This window comes from Notechis scutatus, chromosome 3 (assembly GCF_049901735.1).
Source record: "Notechis scutatus isolate UNSWTSFEM ecotype Mainland chromosome 3, rNotScu1.2, whole genome shotgun sequence".
NCBI classification, from domain to species: Eukaryota; Metazoa; Chordata; class Lepidosauria; order Squamata; family Elapidae; genus Notechis; species Notechis scutatus.
The window spans coordinates 41,750,950-41,776,827 of NC_142011.1; the positions used below are offsets into that span (position 1 = coordinate 41,750,950).

The 25,878-nt window shown below is 33.5% G+C and overlaps 1 protein-coding gene across 3 annotated transcripts in view; it reads right to left on the reverse strand.

Annotated features, from left to right (window-relative positions):
* Positions 1–2,809: 2,809 nt before the first annotated feature.
* The window catches only part of RAP1A (RAP1A, member of RAS oncogene family), an 87,440-nt gene continuing 64,371 nt past the window's right edge, over positions 2,810–25,878 (reverse strand). For all 3 annotated transcript variants that reach the window (XM_026675181.2, XM_026675180.2, XM_087959588.1), the window contains 7 exons: positions 25,221–25,304; positions 19,353–19,421; positions 17,661–17,717; positions 16,635–16,775; positions 9,125–9,268; positions 5,247–5,362; positions 2,810–3,532 (listed from right to left, as the gene is read on the reverse strand). In XM_026675181.2, the coding sequence (XP_026530966.1) occupies positions 5,276–5,362; positions 9,125–9,268; positions 16,635–16,775; positions 17,661–17,717; positions 19,353–19,421; positions 25,221–25,277 (555 nt within the window). In that variant the 5' untranslated portion in view covers positions 25,278–25,304 and the 3' untranslated portion in view covers positions 2,810–3,532; positions 5,247–5,275. The remainder of the gene's footprint in view (positions 3,533–5,246; positions 5,363–9,124; positions 9,269–16,634; positions 16,776–17,660; positions 17,718–19,352; positions 19,422–25,220; positions 25,305–25,878) is intronic.

A 25,878-nucleotide genomic window follows, 5' to 3' on the forward strand; every position in this document is an offset into this window, starting at 1 on the left:
AATCCTGGATGGGAAACCTCAGTTGTATTAGGGTGTGATGACAATAAAGAGTCTTGTGGAATCTTAAAGACTAACAAATATATTACAGCATAAGCTGTTGCTAAAATAAGTTGTTTTTCTTTAAAGAAATCCGAAGACCTAGTTTGGGTTAAAGGTTTATCCCATTTGAAAAACGCATTCTTTTCTTGAAACAATCACAGTCACTTTCACTAAAATTGCCTTCACATGCCATCTGGTAGAGATAAATACCAATATAATAAATTTCTGTAGGCTGCTCTATTGCCCACTGGGAAATAAATGTGCCTTTACAATAAACACTTTTTGGTGTGTTTTGCCTATTCTTCACTTCATTATTTAGTTAACCTTCTAAGTCTATTGGTTCCATTTAATTCTAAAATGTGGAAGTCACTGACAATAGTTACCAGTAGTTACTACAAACCCTACTCTGCTCTAAATTCAAAATATTTTGGTTTAAATGAGGAAAAATCGTATGATTTCCATTCTGCCTTTCCAATGAATGAAAATACTTTCCTCTGTGCAAAAGAACTGTGTTCAAAAAATAAAAGAAAAACTTCACTTCAACTGTCTAGGGAAATCTACTGCAGTTTAGGATTAGATTAGGAAGTATCCAAATTTAGGAGACCTATGAATTCTTGACAAAAAATCTAGTAGCTGCCATAGGTTGGAAACATCACAAAAACTAGGCAAAAAACCCCCATCAAAACCAGTGAGATTAGAAGACAAGCATACTCATTTCAGTCCCATTTCCTTACTCCAACAAAAAAAGCTACTTCACAGTAAAACATCTAATGTTTAGGTAGCTTCTAAAGAAATTTTAAAACAATGTTCTGAATAAGAGGAAAGTATATAATCAATCAATCACATACTGCCAACTATCTTTTACAATTATATTTAAGGAGCATACAGGTCTCTTTTTGTGTCTCTGGATCTCTGTAAAGCAGGGGTGTCAAACTCATGCCAGAGTCATCATGTGACATATCACGACTTTCCCCCACTTTGCTAAACCAGGCTTGGGTGTGACCAGCAAGTGGGCTGCAAGTTTGACAGCCCTGCTCTGAAGTTATGTACTTACTCTACTCTCCATGTACAAATTTTTGCGGGGTGGGTGAGAAGGGTTTGACTTAGCACACAGCCACAATTTGAAACCAAGTTGTGTTGGCAGCTTGTGAAACAGCTTGTTTAATGTAAACTGAGAACTGTGTCATTTGAGGCTTGTTTTACAAGCTGCATGATGCCATTATAGTATTTATTTGATTGATTGATTGATTGATTGCTGAGATTTACTTCTTGTTTGCCCTTCACCCAAATTTACCCAGGAGTAGCTTTGAGGGGCAAGCAGGTAAGCAGTCCCAAAGCCTGATGGCCTCAGAAGGGAGAGAGTGCAGATGGATCTGGTACTCTGCTGCTTTCAGCTGCAGCTAAAAGCAGTTCAGTCTTTAAAAAAAAACCCACAGATCTTCAAAGGTAACTTGGTCCTGGGAAGATATTGCAAGTGATGTACGTCCTGGGTGCCACAATAAAAATGAAAATGGATTACATCATTACTAGCTCTCAAGAGACGTTGCCATTTTTTTCATAACTACTAAGGAAATAATTTTATCTTATCTGGTATCCTGGTAAAAGCTTGGACTTGCTATTGTGCTGACAGGCACTGTAATGCCAACTTTTGGCTGATGTGACAGCCCAGAAAAGCTTTCAACTGCTGATGTAATGGGGAAGCTTGGGAACCATTGATGAAATTTGCCTGTCAAATTAAGGCAGGTGGCCTCCTAGAAACCAAGCTTTCTGGATAACTTTTGTCTGTTACATCCAATTTCTCTGCCTAGTAAAGAGAGCCTACATCAGGGATTTCTAAGAAGTTCACAAAAGTTGCAATAGTATCCATGACTGACTTTTTAAAAGTGCTATGACTTCTTTGACTGTTCCTGGCTTAGATATGTCAATTCTTAGTTTAGCAGAGGAAAGAGTAAAGCCTCACAATAGACAATTAATGATAATATATCACATTTATTACCTATATATTTTTATCCATTAGTAGAAGGTGGCTTAGCTCTCATCCTAGAAATTAAATGATCAAACAGGAGATATTATTAGAAAAAACATTATTTTACTGAATTTGCATGTTTAATGTATTACTAAAATTCCTGGTCAGCAACTAGAACCTACCTCTTTTCAACAATAGGCAATATTTCCACAAATTACCAATATTTTTCAATATTACAGTCAAAGTTTCTCCAATGGTGAAAAGCTTACTCTGTTTTTATATCCACTAGGTGGCACATGAATACTGTTTATTGGAACTTTTAAGGACAAGTCTCATTATGGACGACACATATGAACCTGAATTGTAGGCAAAAATACAAGTCTGATGATGTTAAATGTCCTTCCCATTCCTACTGCATTGTAGCCATTATTCATTATTCAAAACCACAGTTTTTCAACAGATTTGTATTATAGAATTCAAGAATGTATTATAGTTTCCAGAATTAAAACTTAAAAGGTACCTACATTCATAATCTACTGGTCCATCCTGTCTATTTGTATCTACTATTACTTTTTAGTTTCTGTGTTTGTCTAATACAATGGTGGGCATTCTTTAATGATTGTTTACTTATACAAACACTCTTAACTGCATTTTCAAACCACTTCTGCTTTCATCATATGCTGGTTCTGGTACAACCAAAATAGGAGTTACTAGTGTACTTGTATTTATTATTACAAACATTTTTCACTTTTTCAATTAAAAATCGAGACTTGCAACCTAAAAGAGTAACACACAAACAAAGTGGAAATGTACTAAAATTTAATCAATCATAAAAGCTGTAATTTAATCCGTGAGAGTAAAACACAAGAAGCAATATTAGAATTGGTTTAGTATATTATATATTTTAGCTTTCAAAGCCATAGAAATCAGTTATCCCAGTTTATTTTCCTATAAAAGACCCATTTGTTTCCAAAGCATAATGCACAATTTTAATTAGAATATAGGGCAGAATGAAAATGATAGTCCATAACTTTTTAAATATAAAATGAAGTCAATGACTTGGAAAATTATCGCTGCAGTGAGTATGAACAGTAAAATTTGTATAGTTATATCTATCATGATAGATATCAAGTATTAATGACTGATCATTTTTAGTGCTTGATGGGCACAGGATTATGGGAAGAGGTCAATATGAAATTATAGTAGCAATATCTAACATTTGAAATGCATCCATGCTCTTGTATAATCATACAACTAGAGTCAATTATATTTATTATCACATTTGTTAACTATTGCAAAAGAGAAGTACTATTGTCTTTAATTCCAAGAGATATACAGAGCAATTTTATTTTCTTATTTTTTTCCTCAGGGGCTTTTGTGCAAACCATTGTAAGATCTAATTTCTTCACATAATATATAAAAACAGAAGCCTCTTCAGATATGATGTCAATTTGTGATATAGCTTTTTTGAACTTCTGGAATGCTGGCACTTTCCAAATTAGGCAACAGTTCTTCATTCCTGCGATCCTAGGTAAAGAAGTCAAAGGGAAAAATTAACATTCAAGTCAAAATAGTGTAATGTGAGCTACCAAGAGTCTTGTTCACTGTAGCAGCATGAAAGAGCATTGAGCCTTCTACCAGTCATCTTCAATCAGCACCAGTGGCAGGGAATTCTTGGACTTGTTGTCCAATACATCTCAAGTTAATTAAACTGGAAAAAGTATCTTTTTTTTTTTTTTACTTTCCAGATTACACCCCATGACTCAAGTTTCAGAAAGAAGGACAGATATCTACAGAAGAACCTGTCCTTTCTGTATCAATACTCCAAAAATTGGAAACTTCCTCCATAAAGATGTTTCATTGATATAGACTTAGCACTGATTAAAATAGTTTTCTCATATTTGTTAATGGATTAATCACTGTAAACTTGAGTACAAGCAGACATACACATAAGGGGGATTCCCAACTGTCAGTCCTGAGGGTGATGGGCCTTCTGGAATGGTATGGGATATGAGACAGCAGTTGAGAGATGGGTATGAAGAGGATGGTATATGATTTCTGCAGCTGCTGCTTTACCTTTATGTTATTAACTGCATCTTTTGCTAATAATGATACATATTCATCATAAAACATTTTTCATCAAGGTTGGGATATAAATATTTTAATTCAATAAATCTATTTTCACTGAATCAACTAAAATGTTACAAATAATTATGCAAATTTCTGACTTCTCAAAAGACCTCAATTCAAGACCCCATTTTCCTCCGAATGCACAAGAGTACCAGAGATGGAACTTGGACAATAGATGTTGACCTTAACTGCGTATACCCCCATCCCTAAGTTTCAGTTCTTGCACTAAGCAGGAAAGATAAATCACATGAGCAGAAACACCTTCTAGAGCTTGTATTTAGTTTATTCAAGGAAAGTTAAAATACAAAATACCAAAATATTTTTTTAAAAAAAGTAACACAACATTAAGAAAAAAATGCCTCAGAAAAAAATGTAATAATATATGCATTACATCCTCACTGGTTGAATGCTGATTAATATAACAATATTAATTTCCCTCCCTTACAAAGCAGGCAAAAAGCATTTTAAACTACTCAACTACTAAATCTGTTTACAAATTATTGGCCTGCCATCTATATACTATGCTAATCCTTTTAGAGATTGTAGATTAAAACTGTAATCAAGCCTTCTAAGAAATGTGTGAAGAGATGGACAGAACACTGAGATAGAAAACTAATGACAAATAAAACAAGGAATAGGGAGGAAAAGAACATCCTAGGATTTACTGTAATCCTGAAACACTTATCTATAATAGAAAAAAAGCATTTGTGGCAGGATACTGGCTAAAGAAGGTACAGTATATAAACGAAGAATAGTTTATCAGAAGAAAACACTATACCAAACGTTGTGCGTGTCATGTTTACAGTGTGAAAGTTTTGCATCGAGATCTTCTGCAACTAAAAGATGATCTTTATCTAAAGTACTGAATAAGAAAGAATGCTTGCCAAAATTTTACAGAAAACAGCTTTCAGTTCCACTGCAGCTTCTTTTCCACAGTCCACAGTTGCCCTTACATAACAGAGTAGCTTCAGGGTAAAGTCAGTGGAAACATGTCTCAGGAAAAGAATAATTGGATTTGACTGTTCAGCCATGCTGACAGAGAACTTCAAAAGTCTAACCCGTCTAGAAGTTCCCAAGTTTTGACAAACCTGAAGGGAATGTGTTTGCTTACCTGGCTCAGAGCTGCTGCATGCTGTCGGTCTAAAGCAGCAGACATGACTTCTTTTTAGGCTTCTTCTTTTCCACTGGTGTTTTTCTATTTATCTGTCTGACAAGATCATAAAAGATCTACAAAAGAAAGAGGGGGAAAAAGCACCGAGAGCAATTAGAGAAATAGGTTTTATAGAATGAAAATTTCTTACAAAAATTCGTCTAATAAGCTTTGTGCTGTTATCAAGTGAGAAAGAAATGGAAAGAAATCTGATGTCAGAAAGAAGAGTTTGTCACAAAAACGCATTCAGTTAAAACAAAGATTTAGTTGATTTCCTACTGGGACTTTCCTAACCATGGAAACTATGCACATGCAATACAAAACAAAAAGTGCTCTTAAAAATATTCCCATTACTTTAAATGGGTATTGCTTCAACAAAGACAGCATCATATCCTAAAAATCCTTATAAAATTAATACCGTTTTACTGGCAATTGTAAACGTGATATGCGTCCATGTGTAAATTCTGTATACAGAACACCATGATACTATTATTTGTCTCCCCTTCTCATTCTCTCTCTCTCTCTCTCTCTCTTATAAGAAAGTTAATTTTGCAGGACATATGAATACTTTCTGAGAATAGTCAATCTTTCACAACAAAAGCTGTTCTAAGACATTTTGAGATAAACCTATCAAATCATTAATGCCAAAGTGTTTCACGTGCAAAGCACTGCTCTTGGAGATAGATCATCTTGTATATGCAACTACCTATCATATAAACACAAATGTCACATTTTATTGGTGTGGGTATAGTCTGGGGGATAAAAGCACTTTCCTTTCTCAGAGACTGCAGACACAGTTCTTATAAAAGTCAACTCTGTAGTAATGCAACCTTCACTTCACTTAAGGCAAAGTTATCTGTGCTCTCTTAACTTGGTGATTTGCTTGTAGATGTTTCATTACCCAACTGGGTAACGTCATCAGTATAAGTAATCTAAGCTCAGAGAACACCAAGGACGCTATATATATCCAATTAAAACCTAATTTAACTCATTTTTCTCTTCCAACCCTGAATGCTCTGAAGATTCCAGCAAGCTTTAGTATTTTGTGAACTGCAAAATCCAGAAATTAGTGCCTTGATATTATCTTTAAATAATAATATTATCTTTAAAAGCCCTAAGGTATAACCAAGCATTTTCTAAAAGCATGATAAAACCAGCATCTCTTTTACTCAATACAATAGCATTCTATAAACAGTTATATGAGTTTCTGCAATCAGCCAAGCAAAACATATCAGCAGTCTAATAAGGTCAATCTGACTGCTTCTTGCTAGATGTTCATAAAGCTTAGAGGTCAAAGACTGCAATGAACAGATTTGAGAAAAGATTTTGGAGGAATAAGCAGACAGCACCTACTATATTTTCTGATAATGCTGCCTCAAAGACATTCTATCTTTACTACTAATCATTTATTAACACATTCAAAATATTTGAACCAGACGTAAGGAAGTGAATTAGTACAATCCTCTTACATCTGGCTGTTTCAAGGATCCTCCTATTTTGTTTCCATGTCTTTCACCTTCACTCAAAAAAATCCACCTTTTACAAAAATGTAGAATCTGGTAACATGAACTTCAGAGTTAAAAGGTTCCTTTGAAATCATCATTTGCTTCATGGTTTGTGCAACACAATCCATTTTTCTAGTAAATGAGAGGAATATTAAATCCCGAAAGCCCTATATAATGTAGTATTTCCAAATCCCCCCTCCCCCAAAAAAGAAAAAATAATCCTTCCCTTAATACGTTTTATTAAAAAATATAAACTTTTGTGAGCTGCAACTCACTTCAACAAATGCACAAAGTGGTTACACTGATGTACTGGAAGATTTAAATTGGGATTAGATGTGGGGGGGGGGAGATGGGTTAGTTATGCAGATTCAATTTAGATGTGACACAGATTACAAACACTTTATCAATTAACTGCAATGTGTTAAAACCAGTTGGGTTTGTTGAGACCTTTTAAGATTGTGTGAAATATTTTATATGATTTTGGTAATCACTCATTCAATAGTACTATGAAAAGTGAGACTTGAAATAATGTATCCTGGGAGGTTGAAATGCTCTGATACTATAAGCAAAAGCAGGTAGCATATTTAAGCCTTAACTTCATACTCTCAAACGATAGAATAAGGTATTTAATTTGTTAAAAAATATTGATTGCAAGAAAAAAATGAGCTCCTAGAAATGCTATCCATCAGATATGTTAGACTTTAAGTTTATAATTCACACTTAGATTTGATTTTTTTTTTTTTTACTATTCTACTTGTGAAGGATGGGAACCAGAGTCCAATTTTCTTTTCCTAAGGAAGGAAGGCTGAGTCCTCTTTTATTCTACTGTTCAGAACTAGATTGACAAAGTATGCTTTCCATAGTGGCTCTTGTTTAAGAAAATCAAAGCAAGTACGACAACAGCTCTTTTGGATTCTGAAAAATGGAAATTACAAGAGGAAGTCACTTCTTTCCAAAACATAAAATAATAATGCAATCTTTAGCAGTTCCACAGTCTTGGCAGAGTCCAAAGAATATTAAAGGTCAGTACAGAAACTTGACTAGTCTTCTCAAAAAGAAAAATAAATCAGAGCAAGAGATGAGAAAGAGAAGAGCGACAAGAAAAATGACGGAGTACATATTTTCATCTTCAAAATAAATGCTATCCGACATTAAAAATCTCATTCACTAGATGAGAATGTCTATTTAATTTAATGATGTCTGTGCTGAGCTTATTAATCAATAGGCAATACTTATACTCTCCTGGGATAACTTTTGTTAACTTTTGGAGTGCTTTTTAGTCTTATCAAGACACATTACTACCAATCTTGCATAACATTCATTATTATAGCCAGGATGGCAACTTAGGCAAAATTGCCCTGTATGTCTTATGATTCAGGCACTTATTTAACATCTTGCTGATCCTGTTGTGAAAACGGCCCACTTTACTTGGACAGGGCTACACTCAATTTTAAGGACCAGGTTCACAACTTGTGGGTCCTCCTTGATGTGGCATCAATGTTAGACAGTACGTTTATTATATTTAGCAGAGTGAACTCAGGCTATAGTAATTTCAAAGTTGGATTACTACAAATCTCCTCTTGCAGGATGGTTATTAATAATAGATGAAAAACCACATTTGACCCAGAATGCAACAGCATGGATGACAAGAAAGAGTGTGCCATATACCTTAAACATTTTTAAAATGTTAAAACTATGCTCATGGATATTCATGAGATGTGTGTAGGCATGTTGAATTATTATTTTGCTATCTAGAGCCAGTGGAATTAGGTGGCATTATAAATTTGTTACCTAACAATCCAAGTCAAAGAATGTAAAAAAATACAGCATATCATTTAATATATACATATGTAACAATACATACATATATGAAAGGAAGAAGCCCTGTATAATTAACCATTCACTGAAGGCACCAAACAGTTTCTATCAATACTGTAAAGTTATAAATAAAAAACAATGCTACTGCTTTCAAAATACCTGGGTAATGATAATTTAATAAGAATACTTCTATCTGCTCATCAGGAGTCAAAGATCCTAAGTTATTTGTTTTGCTTGTTTATGAAATCATAGAATTTATTATCACTTATGCATTAGAGAAGAAAATATTAACAGGTAGCAATGTAGACTTATATGCTTTGATGGTGCAATTCTCACTTTTTGAAACAAAAATATCAATGGTAATTATCTGAAAAGCTTCTTTCAGACTGGCACATTAAAGGGAACATTTCTGAGAGATTCTACTGGCAAAATGCAATAGAACTATACAAATAGAAAATATATTCATGCTTACAAGCCAGTTAATACAATGCCTTCTGAAAAATCAACCAATATTACCTCATTAACATTGATTTTAGACTTTGCAGATGACTCTAGAAAGGCACAGTTACACCACTGTCTTGCTAAATTCTGTCCCTGTTCTTTGCCAACTACTCGTTCATCTTCCAGATCACATTTATTGCCAACCAGAATCATGGGAACCTGTCCAAAGAGAAAAGAAATATATGTGTAACTGACGATAAAATAAATGCTTTTAAGTTCCTTACTTTGGGCTGGCCTGAAAAAAAATTGCTGGCTAGTCTCCTGTCATGAGAAAGTAAGCATGTCAATGAACTTTCCAAACGTTTATACCTTCTATTTAATAGTTGCCAAAACAATTCATAATTATCAGGGCAGTGTAATCAGGATAATATCAAAAGATAAAAAGGTTTTGCTTTCTGATTCCTTGCTGGTGTTTAATGCACAATCCCATCTTTAGTTTACAGATCTACTTCATTTAATTCCTAAGGAATACAGGGGTTTTGTGTTTGTTCAGCTATACATTATTATTACTATTATAAGCTTTCCTCCCACCACCCCAAGGTGGGTGAAGGTGAAAAATTCAGTTAAAACAAAAAAGACAGGTAGACAGATAGACAGACAAGACCCTCAATTTTAATCTTCATTAAATTGAGATATAATCCCCCAAAGGAGTTTGTGAAGTCTGATAGCACATTAACTGAGATGCTGAACTTGTGACAAGGGATATTCTAGTTCCCTCTGAATCCATCTAAGTGATTGGGGCTAATCATGCTCTCTCAGTCAAGTTTTCCACACAGAATTGCTGTTGTGGGCATAAAATTAAAATACTGCACCATACACTGCTTTGATTCCCAGGGGGAAAGCTAGTAGATATTAATACACCCATATTTCCCCCCAAGAGATTGTATAATGGGTAGACATCTCTAGCTATTTGTTTTGCAACCAATTCTATAATATAATCACCATTATTGACACGTTATGTTTGCAGAAACAAAATGTGGAACAGAATATATTAAAATGCATTATTATTAATTATTTTCATCAACAGAGATCTCTTGTTCCTCTCTTTGACCACTGCCGGAGTGAAGACTAAAAGGAAAATTTTACACAAGCAAATAATGTATTTTTTAAAAAGCGCTGAAATATTGACCAATCAAAATCAAGCTATTTTCAGTTCTGAAAATATTAATTACAGTAAGCAAACTGTAAATGCCCATTAGTTCAAAAAAGCAAAACAAATATTGCTTCTCCCTTCCTCCAAAATATCCCACAGATTCAATGAAATATACAATAGACTGAAATTTGCAAGAACATTATGAATTTCTGAGGAAATGCAGTCTGTCAGAGTCTGCAGTCCGTCCCTTAATGTTCTGATTTTGCATTCTATTTCAAACTGAATTGAATTGAAAATTGAATTACATTTTATTTTAATTAGATTACATTTGCATGCTCTGCTGTTCAATCCAAACATCAAAAGAAGATGTATAAATCCCAATGAGTTCATGAAAATAGGAGAATCTTTGACACAAGTTTTGAACTTCAACCCCAGTTTCATATACCATTCATATATTTGAATAATAGACATTGAGCTTCCCTTGATAAAGGCCTGCCAAATTATGGATCTTTGAGGTGGGAAATTACAAAGGAGGAAATTACAGAGGACTACTTTCCTCCACATTAGTTCCTAGAGTTTGATGAGAATGCAATCTATAAAATATACAATACCCTAAACATTTATTTACTCTAGAAAAGGATGGCACTTCATAAAGAATTGGAGCTGAGGTAAAAAGCTGAAGGATTTTACAAAAGAAATTATCTCTAAGGCTTGGCATGAGCACAGACAATTTAAGATTATAAACAAAAATGTAAATAATGAATCTGAGAGCAAGCACAATTCTGTACTTACTAGCAAGTCTATAAAATGAACATCTAAAGGAGTTGTTTTCTCCATTATATTAAGAAACAAATACAAAAACTGCTGTCACTGAATTTTTTAGTGAGAACCAACATTCAGTACATGAGGCTGGACTGACTATTACAATTAAAACCTGACCCACAGAATGAGAGAATGGAAAGAAAAAAGGAGATTACTCTAGAAATATTGGTCCTAACAGCATGTTTTAAGCCTGGCTAACTGGACAGGGTATGGGAAAATCCATGTTTATCTATGAAGAATGATAATGGACTTTCCAATTGTGGGTGACAATCAGATATAGAGAGAACTTCCACACATTGCCAAAATTTGCTTTTTTGTAGGAGACAGATAAGTAAGTGATGAACATGAATAGGACCTGCCTCTCGGCAAGCTTTTTATACTTTGTGCAAATCTGTCATTTTAGCTTGTATACCTGTGCTTCAAATTACAAACTAATAGTGAATATTGAATAGATTCTGAATTTAAGTATGAAGATTGCAGTGCTACATATTCTCAACTACTACACACTGATAGTATTTATTTCAAATTGACTATTTACATTGTTTTGAAAATGTAAATAGTCCGAATAGAAGAGAAAGCATTTTGATTAAAAGAAGTTATCCTATATTTTTAAGGTAGTCATTCATGTCCCTTGGCAATACCATTCACAACAGTATAAATGAGAACATTTTAGCGTATTAAAGCCTGACAAGTAATGTGTTAGTAAAAAAGGAAAATCAGAAACAAGCAGAATTATGGAACTAGTCTTCAATCTAATTCATTTGATGTATCATCTGATAAGTGTCTCACTTCATGGGTGAAAACAGCTTCACGAGCTATATGACTTTAAATGCTTAGAAAAGAATTGGATTTCAAAAGGTCTACATGAAAAATCATCCCTATTTTAAGGAAGATTAGTTTTACGTGTACTTTTTTATATATCTACTTAAATCAGAATAGGTAGCAAAGGCTTATAGAAAAGAAAATGAAACAATGCAGAAATACGCAACTAAAATCCCTCTACTCATGAATTTTAATAGGTTTTCTTCAATAACAATTTAAATACAGTATTTTCTGATTTCAAAATAAAGCCATCTTCTGCCTTGTCAGATCTAATTTGTTAGACAGATGTTATCCAGTTCCACTTCTCCATTTTAACTTCCCTACTCTGACAGAGAAAATTTGAAGGAAAACTTCACTCATTCATTAATTTTATTCATCTTCGTAGCAGGGAAGTTTTCATAAAAACAAAATTATGGTTCCATTTCAGACAAAGTAAAGTTAGATCCCAATTTCTCATTTGAGGTTCAACTGTAGAATGCCTGGGAAAGACCAGATTAGATCAATGCTATCACATTCATAGTAAAATGTACTGCCAAAATAATGGATATCTTGGGTAAATTGATATTTCTAGGATCTACTACTGAATTCTTGATATTTTTCCTATTAAAAATATTTCCATTTGCAATGGAATTATGTAGTCTTCACTTTCAGCTGCAGCCTTAGTTATTTCAATTTTTGGGAAAGGGAAAAATACACAGTATTCTAGCTTTAGGCATACTAATAGAAGCAGAACACTAAATAAAGTGGGCATTTAATCTAATCTAGAACGGCTGTTCATAATGGAATGCTATTATCAGGTCATAATATAGTGTATTCCAAACCACATTCAACTTGGATTATACAGTGAACAGTAGTGACTATAGTATAATAGCTGTGTTGGAAAAGGGTACAGTACAACAATATATTTTTGTTATCATTACTTGTTATCCCATTTAGTAAATAAAATACTAAATAGCATTTCACCTCATAGGAAGGCAGGGAGATGCTCATATTATGAAACAAATATAGTGATGTCTTTTCCCTGTCTACAGTAATAATTGGCAACGTGTTCATGCTTCTACCAAAGCTTAATGCTATAAGTAAGTAAATAGTTCACCATAAAGAGAAAAAGAAAAGAAAGAAGGTCAGTTATTTTGGCTGGAAAATGAGTTATTTCATTAAGATATTTATATTCACACACACATAAACACTAGCATTCATATCACTAGACTTTGGATGGAACAGTAGCAAATGTTTACAAATATGACAGAAAAAAAGCTCAAATACTAAATGATGCTGGGCCAAACTAAGTAACAGAAACATTACTTCTGAACATAAAATTTTGTACAACCACTCTAAGCACAAAAGTTAAACATGCCTTTTCTCCAACTTTCTTTTCCCAAGACGCAAAAGACTGGATGCCTTTTTGTCAGAATCACAACTTCCATCATAAAATACTCTTGAGGAAATAAGGATAGATTTAGGTCAATGAAAAAACCTGCAGTAAACAAATACATTGTTTTTTTGGGATTCTTTATAACACAATATTCACTCCAGCTGGAATCTGCCTGTCTTGTGAACTCAGGGAGAGAAGGTTTATCATAGGTCCAGTCACAGAAAGAACATCATTATTAAGAACTCTGCTGCTGTGCCTTCTCAGGGCCAATCCTTTGTCTCTGGAATAGCCTTCCCTACCTTGCTACAAGACTTATGTACTAAGTTTCTAAAGACCAGGCTTTTTCAGTGGGCCTTTTGAGACAAGTGGAAGGTGAAACAACATCCAGAAAGTAAGTGTTCTAAACGGATGGAATTAGAGCAGTTTAGTTCTATTGTCTGTTGTGGGCAGAGGTGTGGTGAACTATTGATTGTAATGCTACAATTTAACACAGAACTGTAAACTGCTCAGATTTTTCTGCCTAGAATAGTATATAGAAAATCCAATAAAATAAACACATAAATAAAAGATATAGTAGTAAGCAGTTTTATGAAATATATTGGGTCAATGCCGTTTTCTGAAGCCTGAGATAATAGCAATAGCACTTAAGACTTATATACTGCTTTATAGTGCTTTACAGCCCTCTCAAAGCAGTTTACAGAATCAACATATTGCTCCCAACAATTTGGGTCCTCATTTTACCCACCTCGGAAGGATGGAAGGCTGAGTCAACCTTGAGTCTGGTGGGATTTGATCTGCCAAATTGAAGTTGGAGAACTTGAAGTATTGCACTCTAACCACTGTGCCACCAAGGCTCCATTATGCATGTATGTCTTTGATAAGCACTTAACAAGTTCAGAATTCTTGATAATTATTATTAATAATGAAAATGTACATCAATATTTTTATTTAAGTAGCAACTTAAGAAATAATACAGAAAAACATATGTAGAAAAAAGCACAATTTGGATTCAGCAGTATAGCCAAATCCGTCTTAACGCAAAGTATTGCCAAAAGTCATAGAACTGTTTCCTAAATTGGTTATAAAGCAAATTCAGCAAAATGGCCAGACAAACTGACAACATCACATATTACATGCATTAAGTATGTGAAGAAATTCATTTAGAAAGGATTAGGTAATTCTTTGAAGAATGAATTAAGACTGCCAGGATCAGATGGATTATATCCCAGAGTTCTGAAAGAACTGGCAGACGTGATCTCGGAACCACTGAATATAATATTTCCAAACTCTTGGAGTACTAGTGAAATACCAGAGAACTGGAAAAGAGCTGATGTAGTTACAATCTTCAAAAAGGGGGAAAATGGATTCAGGAAATTACAGATCAATCAGCTTGAATCAATATCTGGACAAATCCTGGAAAAAATAACTAAGAGCCTGCAAACACCTAAAAAATGACCAAAGCTATTACTAAAAGTCCATATGGGTTTGATACAAACAGATCATGCGAGACAAATCTTATTGCTTTTTTTCTTTACAAAATGGCTAAATTAGTGGATTGGGGAAATACTGTGGACATAATTTATTTAGACTTCAGTAAGGCAATTGACAAAGTGTCTAATTAATAGATAGGGGAAATACTGTGACATAATTTTCTTAGGCTTCAGTAAGACAATCGACACAGCCTATTTCTTAGTCAGATAGAAAAATGTGGGATAGATAGCATCACCAAAAGATGGATTGCAACTGACTGACTAACTAGATTCAATGTGTAGTCTTCAATAGAACTACATCTACATGGAGGAAATCATGCAGTGGAATACCCCAGGCTTATCCCAGTATTCTTCAACATCTTCACAAATGATTTAGATGAGGGGATAGATAGAGAACCCATTAAATTTGCAGATAAAACCAATCTGGGGGGAATAGCCAACACTTTAGAAGATAGACTCAAGATACAGAAGGATCTTAATAAACTTGAACACTGGGCCTATCTAACAAAATGCAATTCGGTGCTAAGAAAAGGTTTTAGACTTAGGCAAGAAAAACCAAACACAGAGATAAAAAATACGTAGTACCTGGCTCAACACAAATGACTGTAATAGGGATCTGGGTGTCCTACTGGACAACTACTTCAGTATGAACTAGCAGTGTGCTGCAACTGCCAAAAAAAAACAAAAAACCCTGCAATTCTAGGCTACATCAACAGAGGGATAGTTTCAAGATCACATGAAGTGATAGTACCACTTTATACTGCATTGGTAACACCACACAGCACTGGAATACTGCATCATATTCAGAATACTGTTCTGGTTCTATGATACAAAAAAAGATGCTGAGGAGCTACAAAGAGTGCAGAAAAGATCAACAATGATACAGGGTCTGGAAGCTAAACCATATGAATGGTTGTGAGAACTAGGTAAGTCTAGTTTAATAAAGAGAAGAACTAAGAGTGACATGATTACAGTCTTCCAATGTTCAGTGGGCTATTACAGAGAAGAGGGAAGTCAATCTATTCTCCAAAGCATCTGAGGGCAAGACAAGAAGTAACGGGTGGAAGATTATCACAGACACATTAAACCTAGAATTAAGGAGAAATTTCCTGACAGTGAAAACAATTAACCAGTGGAATGCCTTGCCTCCAGAAAATGTGGGTCCTCCAACACTAGAAGTTTTCAAGAAGAGATTGGATTACTGCTTGTCCAGAATAGTATAGGGTGTCCTGCTTGAACAAGGGGGTTGGAGGAGAAGACCACTAAGGTCTTTTTCAACCTTGTTATTCTATGATCTATGAATTTCATTCTCATCAAATGGAATTGAATGCTCTGTCATTAAGCTACATTCTGGAAGAGTCACTTTCTCCAAATTAAGAGTATAAGAAAGAAAAAAAAAATCTGTGTTGCTATAAATTATTGAAGGATTATTTACTGTATTGTTACCAATAATTTCATACAGTTTTTAAAAAAGCCACAAATTTTGAAGACTAAATAGTTGTGAGTGTAATTAGAAACAACATTTCCTATTGAGAATGAAAATGCATCTCTAGGTAAAAATAATAGTAATAATAATAATAGAACTACATGAGTCTTTGAGAACAGTAGCAACATAGTTCAGTGGAAGCTGATGGGAGGACAGGACGGGGCATCTAGCTTAAGGGTTACTTGTCTCGAGCAAAAGGTATGCAGTGACCCTTTATTACATGATTTGAATTTTTCCAGAGTTCAGTGCCCATTCAACTTTGGTGACTAATTCTCCAGTAATAACCACATAAATAAATGAAATGTTCAATCAAGAATGTTATTGCCTCATACAAAATATTTAGAACAGTTTTTCAGTCACATAGACACTGCACAAAAACAGATGCTGCCTTGTTTAAAAATGCAATGGATCACAAGACAAAAATCCTATTTACTTACATCTTCAGTGTCCTTGACCCTTAAGATCTGTTCCCTCAGGTCCTGTAAGTCATTGAACGTGGACTGTGCTGTAATAGAATAAACTAGTGCAAATCCTTGACCATTTTTCATATACAGATCCCTCATTGCGGTAAATTGCTCCTGCAATGAATATGTACATATATTTAAAAATTAATTATTCAACAGAGTTATCTCATCTTAAACCAGAGACAAAAGTGCCATTGTTAATGTTGAAATTATCACTCTGCTCTTCCAGAAAACCAATGAAGCATGCGGATGTATTTTTAATTATATCAATTATTTCAATGTAACTTTTGAAAATTTAGAAATGAAAAAAGTATCCCAAACAATGTTCTAAAGCTAAAGTTAATTTAGGAGTTATCTTATATTTTACATACAGTACATGAGGGTGCCTCTATTTTTTTTAGTGAAGGACAACTGTGTAATAGTCCAACTAGACTCTTCTTTCTTCTCTTTTGTACACATTCAAACAGCACAGATGAAATAAGCGGCTAGCTTTAGAAAACTGTAGTCAGACCATATATTGTGGGAATACATCACTTCAAATCTATTCACTTCTGCTGTAAAGAGCAAAGCAGTATTAAAATTCAGGAAGATTAATATTAATATGGAGAATTAGCTCCATATTTACCTGCTTTGCAATTGACAATAGCCCTAGCTAATGACAGTAACAGGTTGGTATAACAGGTTGGTCTGGTATGAGTCTAATAAGGAACAGCCAGTTAAGCCATAGTTAAGCAAAACTAAATTATTCCAGAATTATGTAAATATTTTTACAAATACTATTGGAATTCTGTACTTGGAACCCAAGATCATGAAATTTCTATTTACTTCTCATAAAAGCAATCTTAAATATGTAACTGTATGACTTGAGCTATTCCTGGATATATTATAAGCAAAATTAGACCAAGGAAGATAGATCCCTTCTCCAAAACACTGGATCTCATGTTCTTGCTTCCGTCTTCAAATGGAAGCATTTCAAAATTATTATAGATCTGTACTTACTGTCCCTGCTGTATCGAGGATTTCAAGCATACATTGTTGGCAATCTACTTCCACTTGCTGAAAAGCAAAGAAACAAGACACGCAACTGAAGCATTAAAAATTCAGTGCTTTAGCACACAACTATGATGAGACATGATCACAGGCATTTACAAATACACAGATTAATCAATATAATTTATTATTCTACAAATTCTCTAACTTGTAGAAAAACAGAAAAGTTTTCAGTAGTGTGCTTTGCATATCACTCTAAACCAGTTTGCTTAGGTATGTTATGCTGAATATAAGGTTTTGCACAGTACACTATTAGCCATAGCATCCCAACTACTAAGGGGACAATTATGCTAAGCTGAAACAAAACAAAAAAAGCCATATTATGGTTTAATGCATTGGATGAACCCAATCTTTGCTAAACTTCTATAGGTCTTGGCAGGAATTTATTCAGATCGTTTCATTCAGTAATATCTAATGTTTGTAAAACAAAGAAGGTTGTTTTTCTAGCTCTACCATAGGTTGCCAATTTGAAATTGAACATATTAAAGCATGTCTTTGACTATTCATATGCCAAGCTTGGTAGACTGGAACTGTTATCCAAATGGACAATAGCACTTATTTTTAGAAGTTTTTATTAGATAGTGTTGACATGTATTATAATCAAGAGTAAAAATATCTGAAATGAAATTATAAATGACTTTATCTACCTTGTGGATTGTATAAATGTTGTGGCTTATAATTACAAATTACTCCAAAAATAATTGGGGAATATAAGTTGCCTACTTCATTTAAAAAATCTTTCATTAGTTAGCTTGTGTTACTTTTACAATAAATAGAAAATTGACATACTGAAAAAAACAATATTTTCCCCAAATAACTTAACTTTAAATTGAAAAGTTTTATATTAGCTGAGAATATACTAATTCTATAAGCATATAGATTTTTCTAAAAAAACCTCTAACTATTATGGTGGAGCCATCTTAAATTGCATCTTCATTTCACATAAACGTGATGTATTTATATGCTGCAAGTAAATAACTTTGACAAATTCTGATTAATTTATTTTATCTGATATTGTAAAACAAGCCTGCATTAACTGTAATTTCATTCCATGTAATTGTTGGTATGAAGATATGTGGCTGCAACAGGCTTTTAATAATGAACTCTCCTGGCTTTGGAGAGATGGCTGATTATTTCAGAAAATACAAAAGTGGGAAAAACCAATTCACACAGAACTGTAAAACTAGATAGAGCTTTGAACTTCTTTCAAAGGCCACTCCCTACCCTCTACCAACAAATTACTGCTAAAACAATTTATCTTGTGAATATAACTTGCTCCAACACCACCTTTGGAGCAAATATCTGTTTTTGTTTAATTGTTGGCAGTGAAATGAAATGGGAGAAGAATCAAGGTTTTTTTTCCCTGAGGGTCATGATTCCAGTTTAGATCATATCTTTATCATTTTACAGAAAAAAAGAAATCTAAGTATAAGCATATGTATAGTTTATAGTGTATAGCATATCATAGTATAGTATAGTACAAGTACAGTACAGTATAAAGAACCAATCACCCACAATAAGAAGATTTATTGCATGGAAACTTGATATTTGTAAGGTAATTTTATCTCAGGTAAGGCATAAAATGTATATCTGTTCATTGATTGAAATAAAGGGTATGATTTGACATAACTTGTATTTTACCTTTCTGTAAGAGTCTTCTATTGTGGGGTCATATTTTTCAACAAAAATTCCCTGAACAAACTGCACAGTCTGGAAAAGAAGGAAATGGGAAACATATATTCGGTTAGTTGCCTGAAGCCAAAAATCTACAACAGAATATTCAACTGATAATACAGTTTTAAGTTTGGTTATTTGACTTTCATTTCCATGCTCCAAGGTCTAAAGGAATAAATATATATATTTATAATATATATTTACCTATGTGATTTAGAACAGGTTCTTTACTGAAAACTTATTTTCAACCTTTCATGAGTTCAACAAAACATATGAATGGGTTTATTTTTCCAAGCATGTATGACACTAGTCCAATTATAAAGTTTAACTAGTTTGTTTCCAAGTAAGAAATTATAGCAGCCAGCTTGAATTCCTTTAGGATATGTTATACTCCTCCTATACTGGTTCATAAACTATTCCAATACTGATCAATTGGACTATTTTTTCTTAATTCAAAAGCCTTCATGGATTGATCGGGAATGATAGCAGTTGATATCCAATGTCCAAGGTTATCTTGTGACTTGCTCATGGATTAATTCCATAGAGCATCTCCATATTTCTATATAAGTGCAATTTCTCTCGTTCCCACCCGCTCACACACACACAGAGAAATAGTGCTAGCAATAAAGGACATATATTCTGAATGTACCTCATAGGAATAAAATATATGCTGACATAGAAATATGGTTCAATATGGATGTATATATGAATGATAATATATTAAATATATTAAAGATGTGAGGAATCAGAAACAAGGCACTATGTTGACAATCATAGCTCATAGATAAGTGGGCATGAAAAGATAAACCAGAAGTAGGGCCAAAAAGGTTCAATATACCAAAATCTACAGTATTTAGTTGTTCTCTCATTTTTTCAGTCAAAGAAAATACTATATGAAGCTACAGTATGACAGCTGTGCATAAGCAAAGTAACTGGAATTAGAGTTCATTACTGAAGCAATATGTGCTTCTGGATCCATAAATAAAAATTTAAACAATGAGAAATTTGGAACTAGATTCCAATGGACTCAAGCTACCCTTTGTTAGAGTCTTCCTATTTTTCAGCAACTTTACTACTCTCTATGAGCTGTACTATCAACACCAACACCAACACTTTACACATTCATTTAAAGCCAACCAGCAAGCTTTCAAAATAGGCCTCTCTCTTTTGAACAAGCATTAACTCTAAAAATGAAATCCTCTGCTTTCCAGAATTAAATGAAAATAATTCAAAAGCATAGGATTTGAGTGTTTCCCCTTTATACATAATGAACCTTTCCTGCAGTGACTGAAAAATAAGTTTTTCTGGCCACTACTACATCCTTAAAAACCCCATGTTGTTTTGCTGCAAAATTTTGCTTGACAACAAGGAATACAAGCGCTATAAATGGTTTCAGATTTGAAAGTCTAATAATTATCTGCAGAAAATATTGTATTCAAGAAATTTATGAATGCTTCAGAAAGCCAATGTTATACCTTTCATGCTCATAGTTGCTTTCTTGCAATTGTGTTTAGGGAGGGTTGACTACAGACATACTGCCGGTCTAGCTCAACCTACACTTTCTCCTATAAAAAGGTCTCTCAATATGTAATCAAAATGAAATACCAGTTTAAGTTCTTTTTATGTAACTCATCCTATTAAAAAACTTAAATGGGGAAGATGACCCAAATAATTATATTGAAGTACAATGTGGACATAAGGTAAATGATTCGAACATAGTTATTTTTTGCCAAAGAAACACAGAATTATAGAAAATTCTCACTTGCCTAAGCCATTTGCAAAAGAGCCAGTGTTCTAAAAACAGGAGTGCAGCTACTCTGTAAATACGTATGTTGTAATAGCTTTCCTTCAAATAGCAAAAGAAGAGTATACATCAGTGTTATTTTAATTATTTAGAATATGCATTTTATTAATTATATCAGATTTTTATATTTTTATCAAAGGCATAATTGCACAATAGGAAAGGTAAAGACTTATGGTACTGTGGCTTAAATTTAGCCAAAGGTAGAATATTTTTTGTAAGCAATTGCTTATTATTATTTATCACTATTAGCACATTTAGTGTTATGTAGAATATAGGAAATCTAATCCTTCCTAGAGGAGAGTGTAATCTAAAACTTGAGGGGTAAGAGTAAGAGTAGCAATAGGAATAACTTATTTATTTCAGCTATACATGCCTTCAGATGTTCATATGTAAGAATCTGGGGTAGTAAGAAATCAATATGAAATCAAGTGCAATTTTCTCCTGCAGTTTGTTTTCAGGTTATGCAACTCTTAAATTGCACAGGTAGATACTGAATATTTTATGTATCCACTTAATTGTGGATACCCAATCCTGATTCAACTAATTTGCTAATCAGAATCCTATGATAAACATTATTAATTTTTTTGGTGAAATCAAGATATATCATGTTCACCATTTCAATCCTGCCTATTCATCCTCGTCATAATTATTAGAAGAATACATACAGTGATTACTTATTGTACCCTCTGACTATCATTATGATTCTTGACTTTTGATGAATGTATCTTTTCTTTTATGTATACTGGGAGCATTTGCACCAAGACAAATTCCTTGTGTGTCCAATCACACTTGGCCAATAAAGAATTCTATTCTATTCTATTCTATTCTATTCTATTCTATTCTATTCTATTCTATTCTATTCTATTCTATTCAGTATCCTCTTCTCAAAGAAGATGCAATCAAAATAGAAGAGGAGTAGTTATTCTTCTTTTTATTACCTTAACAACTAAAAAATAACTCTTCAAGATAATCTCAAAATCCAAAATGGAATATATGAGAGGAAGCAGTCCTCTAAGTGTGAGTATGTCTGGGTGGAGTCAAAGGCTACTGGTAAATAGGGAACAATCATAGGTCATTGTTCTGTCTCGCCTTTCCTCTTTCCCAAAATATGAAAGAGTACAAACTCACACCAACACAGGCAGGCAAGCTGGTTCGGACTTCACAGAGTTAATTCTTTGGAACTGATAATATTCTTGGCATTCCCACATGTCCTGCCTGCCAAGTCCAGACTGATAAAGTTTTACTCACAGAAAATCACAAGGCAGTCCACAAAAATAGTCATTCACGAAGAAAATCTGAAGTAAGGTTAAACTTTGTCCCATACAAAGTTTCAGGAGAAAACACACCCACTTTTATCCCCTGTGGGGTGTGGCTCAATGACTCAGCTCACTCTCTGACCCTCCCACACCTCCTATGTTGCTGCTCACGTTTCTCCCTACGACGCTGCTTAGGATCGAGCCAACACTCTTCCTCTTTACTCCCTGTCAGAGGGTGCTCTGATATGCCTTCCTCCTGATTAATCTCAGGCTGTTCCTCTCGGTTGTCTGATGGAACCTGAGGCATTATCAGGGAGGAAGGTCCTGGGGAGGAAGGCATTGCCAGAGAGGAAGGTCCTGGGAAGGAAGGCATTCCCAGTTCCTCCTCCTCATCTTCCAGGTCCTCTTCCTCTGACAGCATAGGCTCGGAAATTGGGGCCACAACAGGTCATTAAGGTAACTGGCAGAAAAAAATTCTGGCTCAGTTTATTTCTGGATCTCTTTTGCTATCTCTTTAAATACTGTCTGCTTGATGAGTCTTCTTAAACATGTAAGAAACATGAACTGAATTTACAACTTTACAAAATGTCAAATGGATTCATTGCAACATAAAATGAGATACGTATTACCATTTGTGAGGCCAGAAGACTAAATTCCACTTTTTAAATCCAGAATGTGGGACTCTACTGAATATTGAGCAGAACTACATAGAATAAGCTAAGTACATCAGAAAAGTAGACTATATTATCTTCATTTTCAACAGCCTTCTTCAATCAGGATATCCTCCAGATAACAACCTTCAAGTCCCAGATTTCTTAGCAATGACTATGTGAGTTCTAATATTCTACTTTTAAAGGTACACATTTGGAAGTACTCAGACCAAGCAAGTATAGCTTTCAATAGAGTGCACAAAAAAGTTGTGGGTTAATGATATTTTCTTTCTATCATCTTATCAAAATTAAGTAAGTCAATGCTATTCCCTAATAATGAAATAGAGCTTCTTTTCCCAGGGTCATCCAGCAAGGCCAGCTTTAACAATATTAATATTGACTGACTTTGTTACCACTAAATAAAATATAATAAAAACAGATCAATCCAGGAGGGACTTTTTTGGAATGCTAAGATAAAAAGAACAATAAAGAATGCCAAGGAGAAATGAAAAAATCTACCTGGCCAAAGTGTAAGATTTATTATAAAAATGTATTGCACATAATTTCCCTGTGTTTTTAAAAGAGAACTCTGTGCTCAGTTATTGTTATTTCTAATAAAAAGAATCTTTAAAAGGCATTTTTCACATACATCTTTTTTCAAAGTATAGTGGAAATATAAAAGTACTGAAAACACAAACACACACACAATCAAGAATCCATCTTAGTGAATTTTAGAAACTTTCAGGCTAGTGAATAAATAGAATCCATATAATGAAACTCAGTCTTCTTAAATTAATTATTCCTATCATGATTCAAACTGATTCAATTTTAAATATATTTATCTACTATATAACACATCAATTTAAATTCACTTGCTTTGTGATCACAATCTCTTAGGGAAAAGATTTGGGAACGAATTCTTTCTAATTTTATTACTTTCAGTGATAATGAGGACAACCACTAAAAAGAGATTCCTTAGTTTACCAGTGCAATTTTTAGTCTCCATAATTATTTCAGCATTACAAATCATTAGTCACAAAATGTTACAAAAGCCTACACTATGTAATTCACTCCCTTTAGTAGGCCAACACCAAACATTATTTTTTTATTCAAGGCTAAAAATATGATACTTAAAAGAGCAATAAAGTAAACATGGAAGCATAGTAATTTAAGGCTTAGAATTTAAAGTAAGCACCAGTGTTTATCAGCATCGAAACGGTGGTATTTTAAGCTTCTAACAATATTCAGCTCCATCAATTCAGGTTCTATTAACTAAAAGTACAATATGGGGTTTTAACCATATTGTACAGTAAACTTTTCAAAACACTCTTAAACCCTTTACAATGCTGGAGATTGGCACTTAATTATCTACCTTGTATTATATTACAAATCAAAGGTGGTCCAAGAGATGCAATTAAGTGCTCAGAGAGCAACTAGTTATAACCTACTGTATTGTTCTTATTCCCAAGCTTAGCATTTTGTGAAAAACACCTGTTTCAGTCAAAATGCAGACATGCCATTGGCCTAAATTAAGGGTTGCAAATTGTTTCTCTAGATTTGTTGTGATCATTTGTTTTATTGTATTTGGTTGCTGGTACTCCTTTCAAATTTAATTAAAATATACTACAAAGTTTGGTCCAAGGTTCATTTATCAAGGAAAAAATGTTTTGACTTCATATACGTTTAAAGATGTTAAATCTAATGAGGTTATATATATTACAATATTTGTACATATATAAAATGCTGCTGCTGAGCATACATACATAATCATTTAGAAAACAATTATTAGCACAAACTTTATGGAGGCAATGTGTTTACTAAGCACATTTCAATTCCCAGGCATTATAGAGGATACAGAAGCTCCCATGAAAATGGAAATTGGATAACCTTGATATAATAGTATAAGTTTTCTGGTTCAGGTTAATTCAGAATTTTGCCATTTGAATACTATAGAAGCAACTACTTAAGAGATATTTATTTCTTTTCTGAATATTTTAAATGCAAACATCTTGACTATTAACTATTGAATTACGGGTCAAACTTACAAGATTTCAAATACACTTTTTTTTGAAAAATCAAAATCTTGAAGAGAGAAACTTTGCTTTTTACTGAGCATTAAACTTACCAAAGCAGACTTGCCTACACCACCTGAGCCAAGGACCACTAGCTTGTACTCACGCATGATGTGGTCTATTCAAATACTGAGAAGCTGTAAAAGAGAAATTAGTAATTAATAAAACAAAATTTTGCTATGCTGATATACTTCAGCATATTTTGTAAAGACAGCCAGTTACTGAGATATATTAATTTGTTTGGTTATAAACAAAAATATATAAGGTTTTCTAAGACATTTGAAAAGACTTATAATTGACAGTAAGCACTGTTCCTACTTTTCATCCAAATCTTCTAAAATGCACAATAGAAGAATGGATTCATTTACGGTCTGTAAAGACCAAGATATTTTGATTAACATATTTACTTTTTTTTTTAAAGTTTTATTTTAGAAAGTTGATTAGCTGATTAAATGCTGGTTTATTTCAACTTCTTGCTGGACTCTAATTGCTTTTTTTCTTTTGATCTATGTTGTTTTGGATAACCTCTGTCCCTTGCATATGGAAAGCAAGGCAACATATTTTAATTTTGTTTTCAATAACATAAAACATATATTTAAAAAGAAGTTCATTTATGTAACTTTTATAAACTGAAAAACTCACTGTATATTCAACATTTCTCTCTATTTGTTTTGAATAGTTTTGTTGCAATTTACACTAGTATTTAAAAAA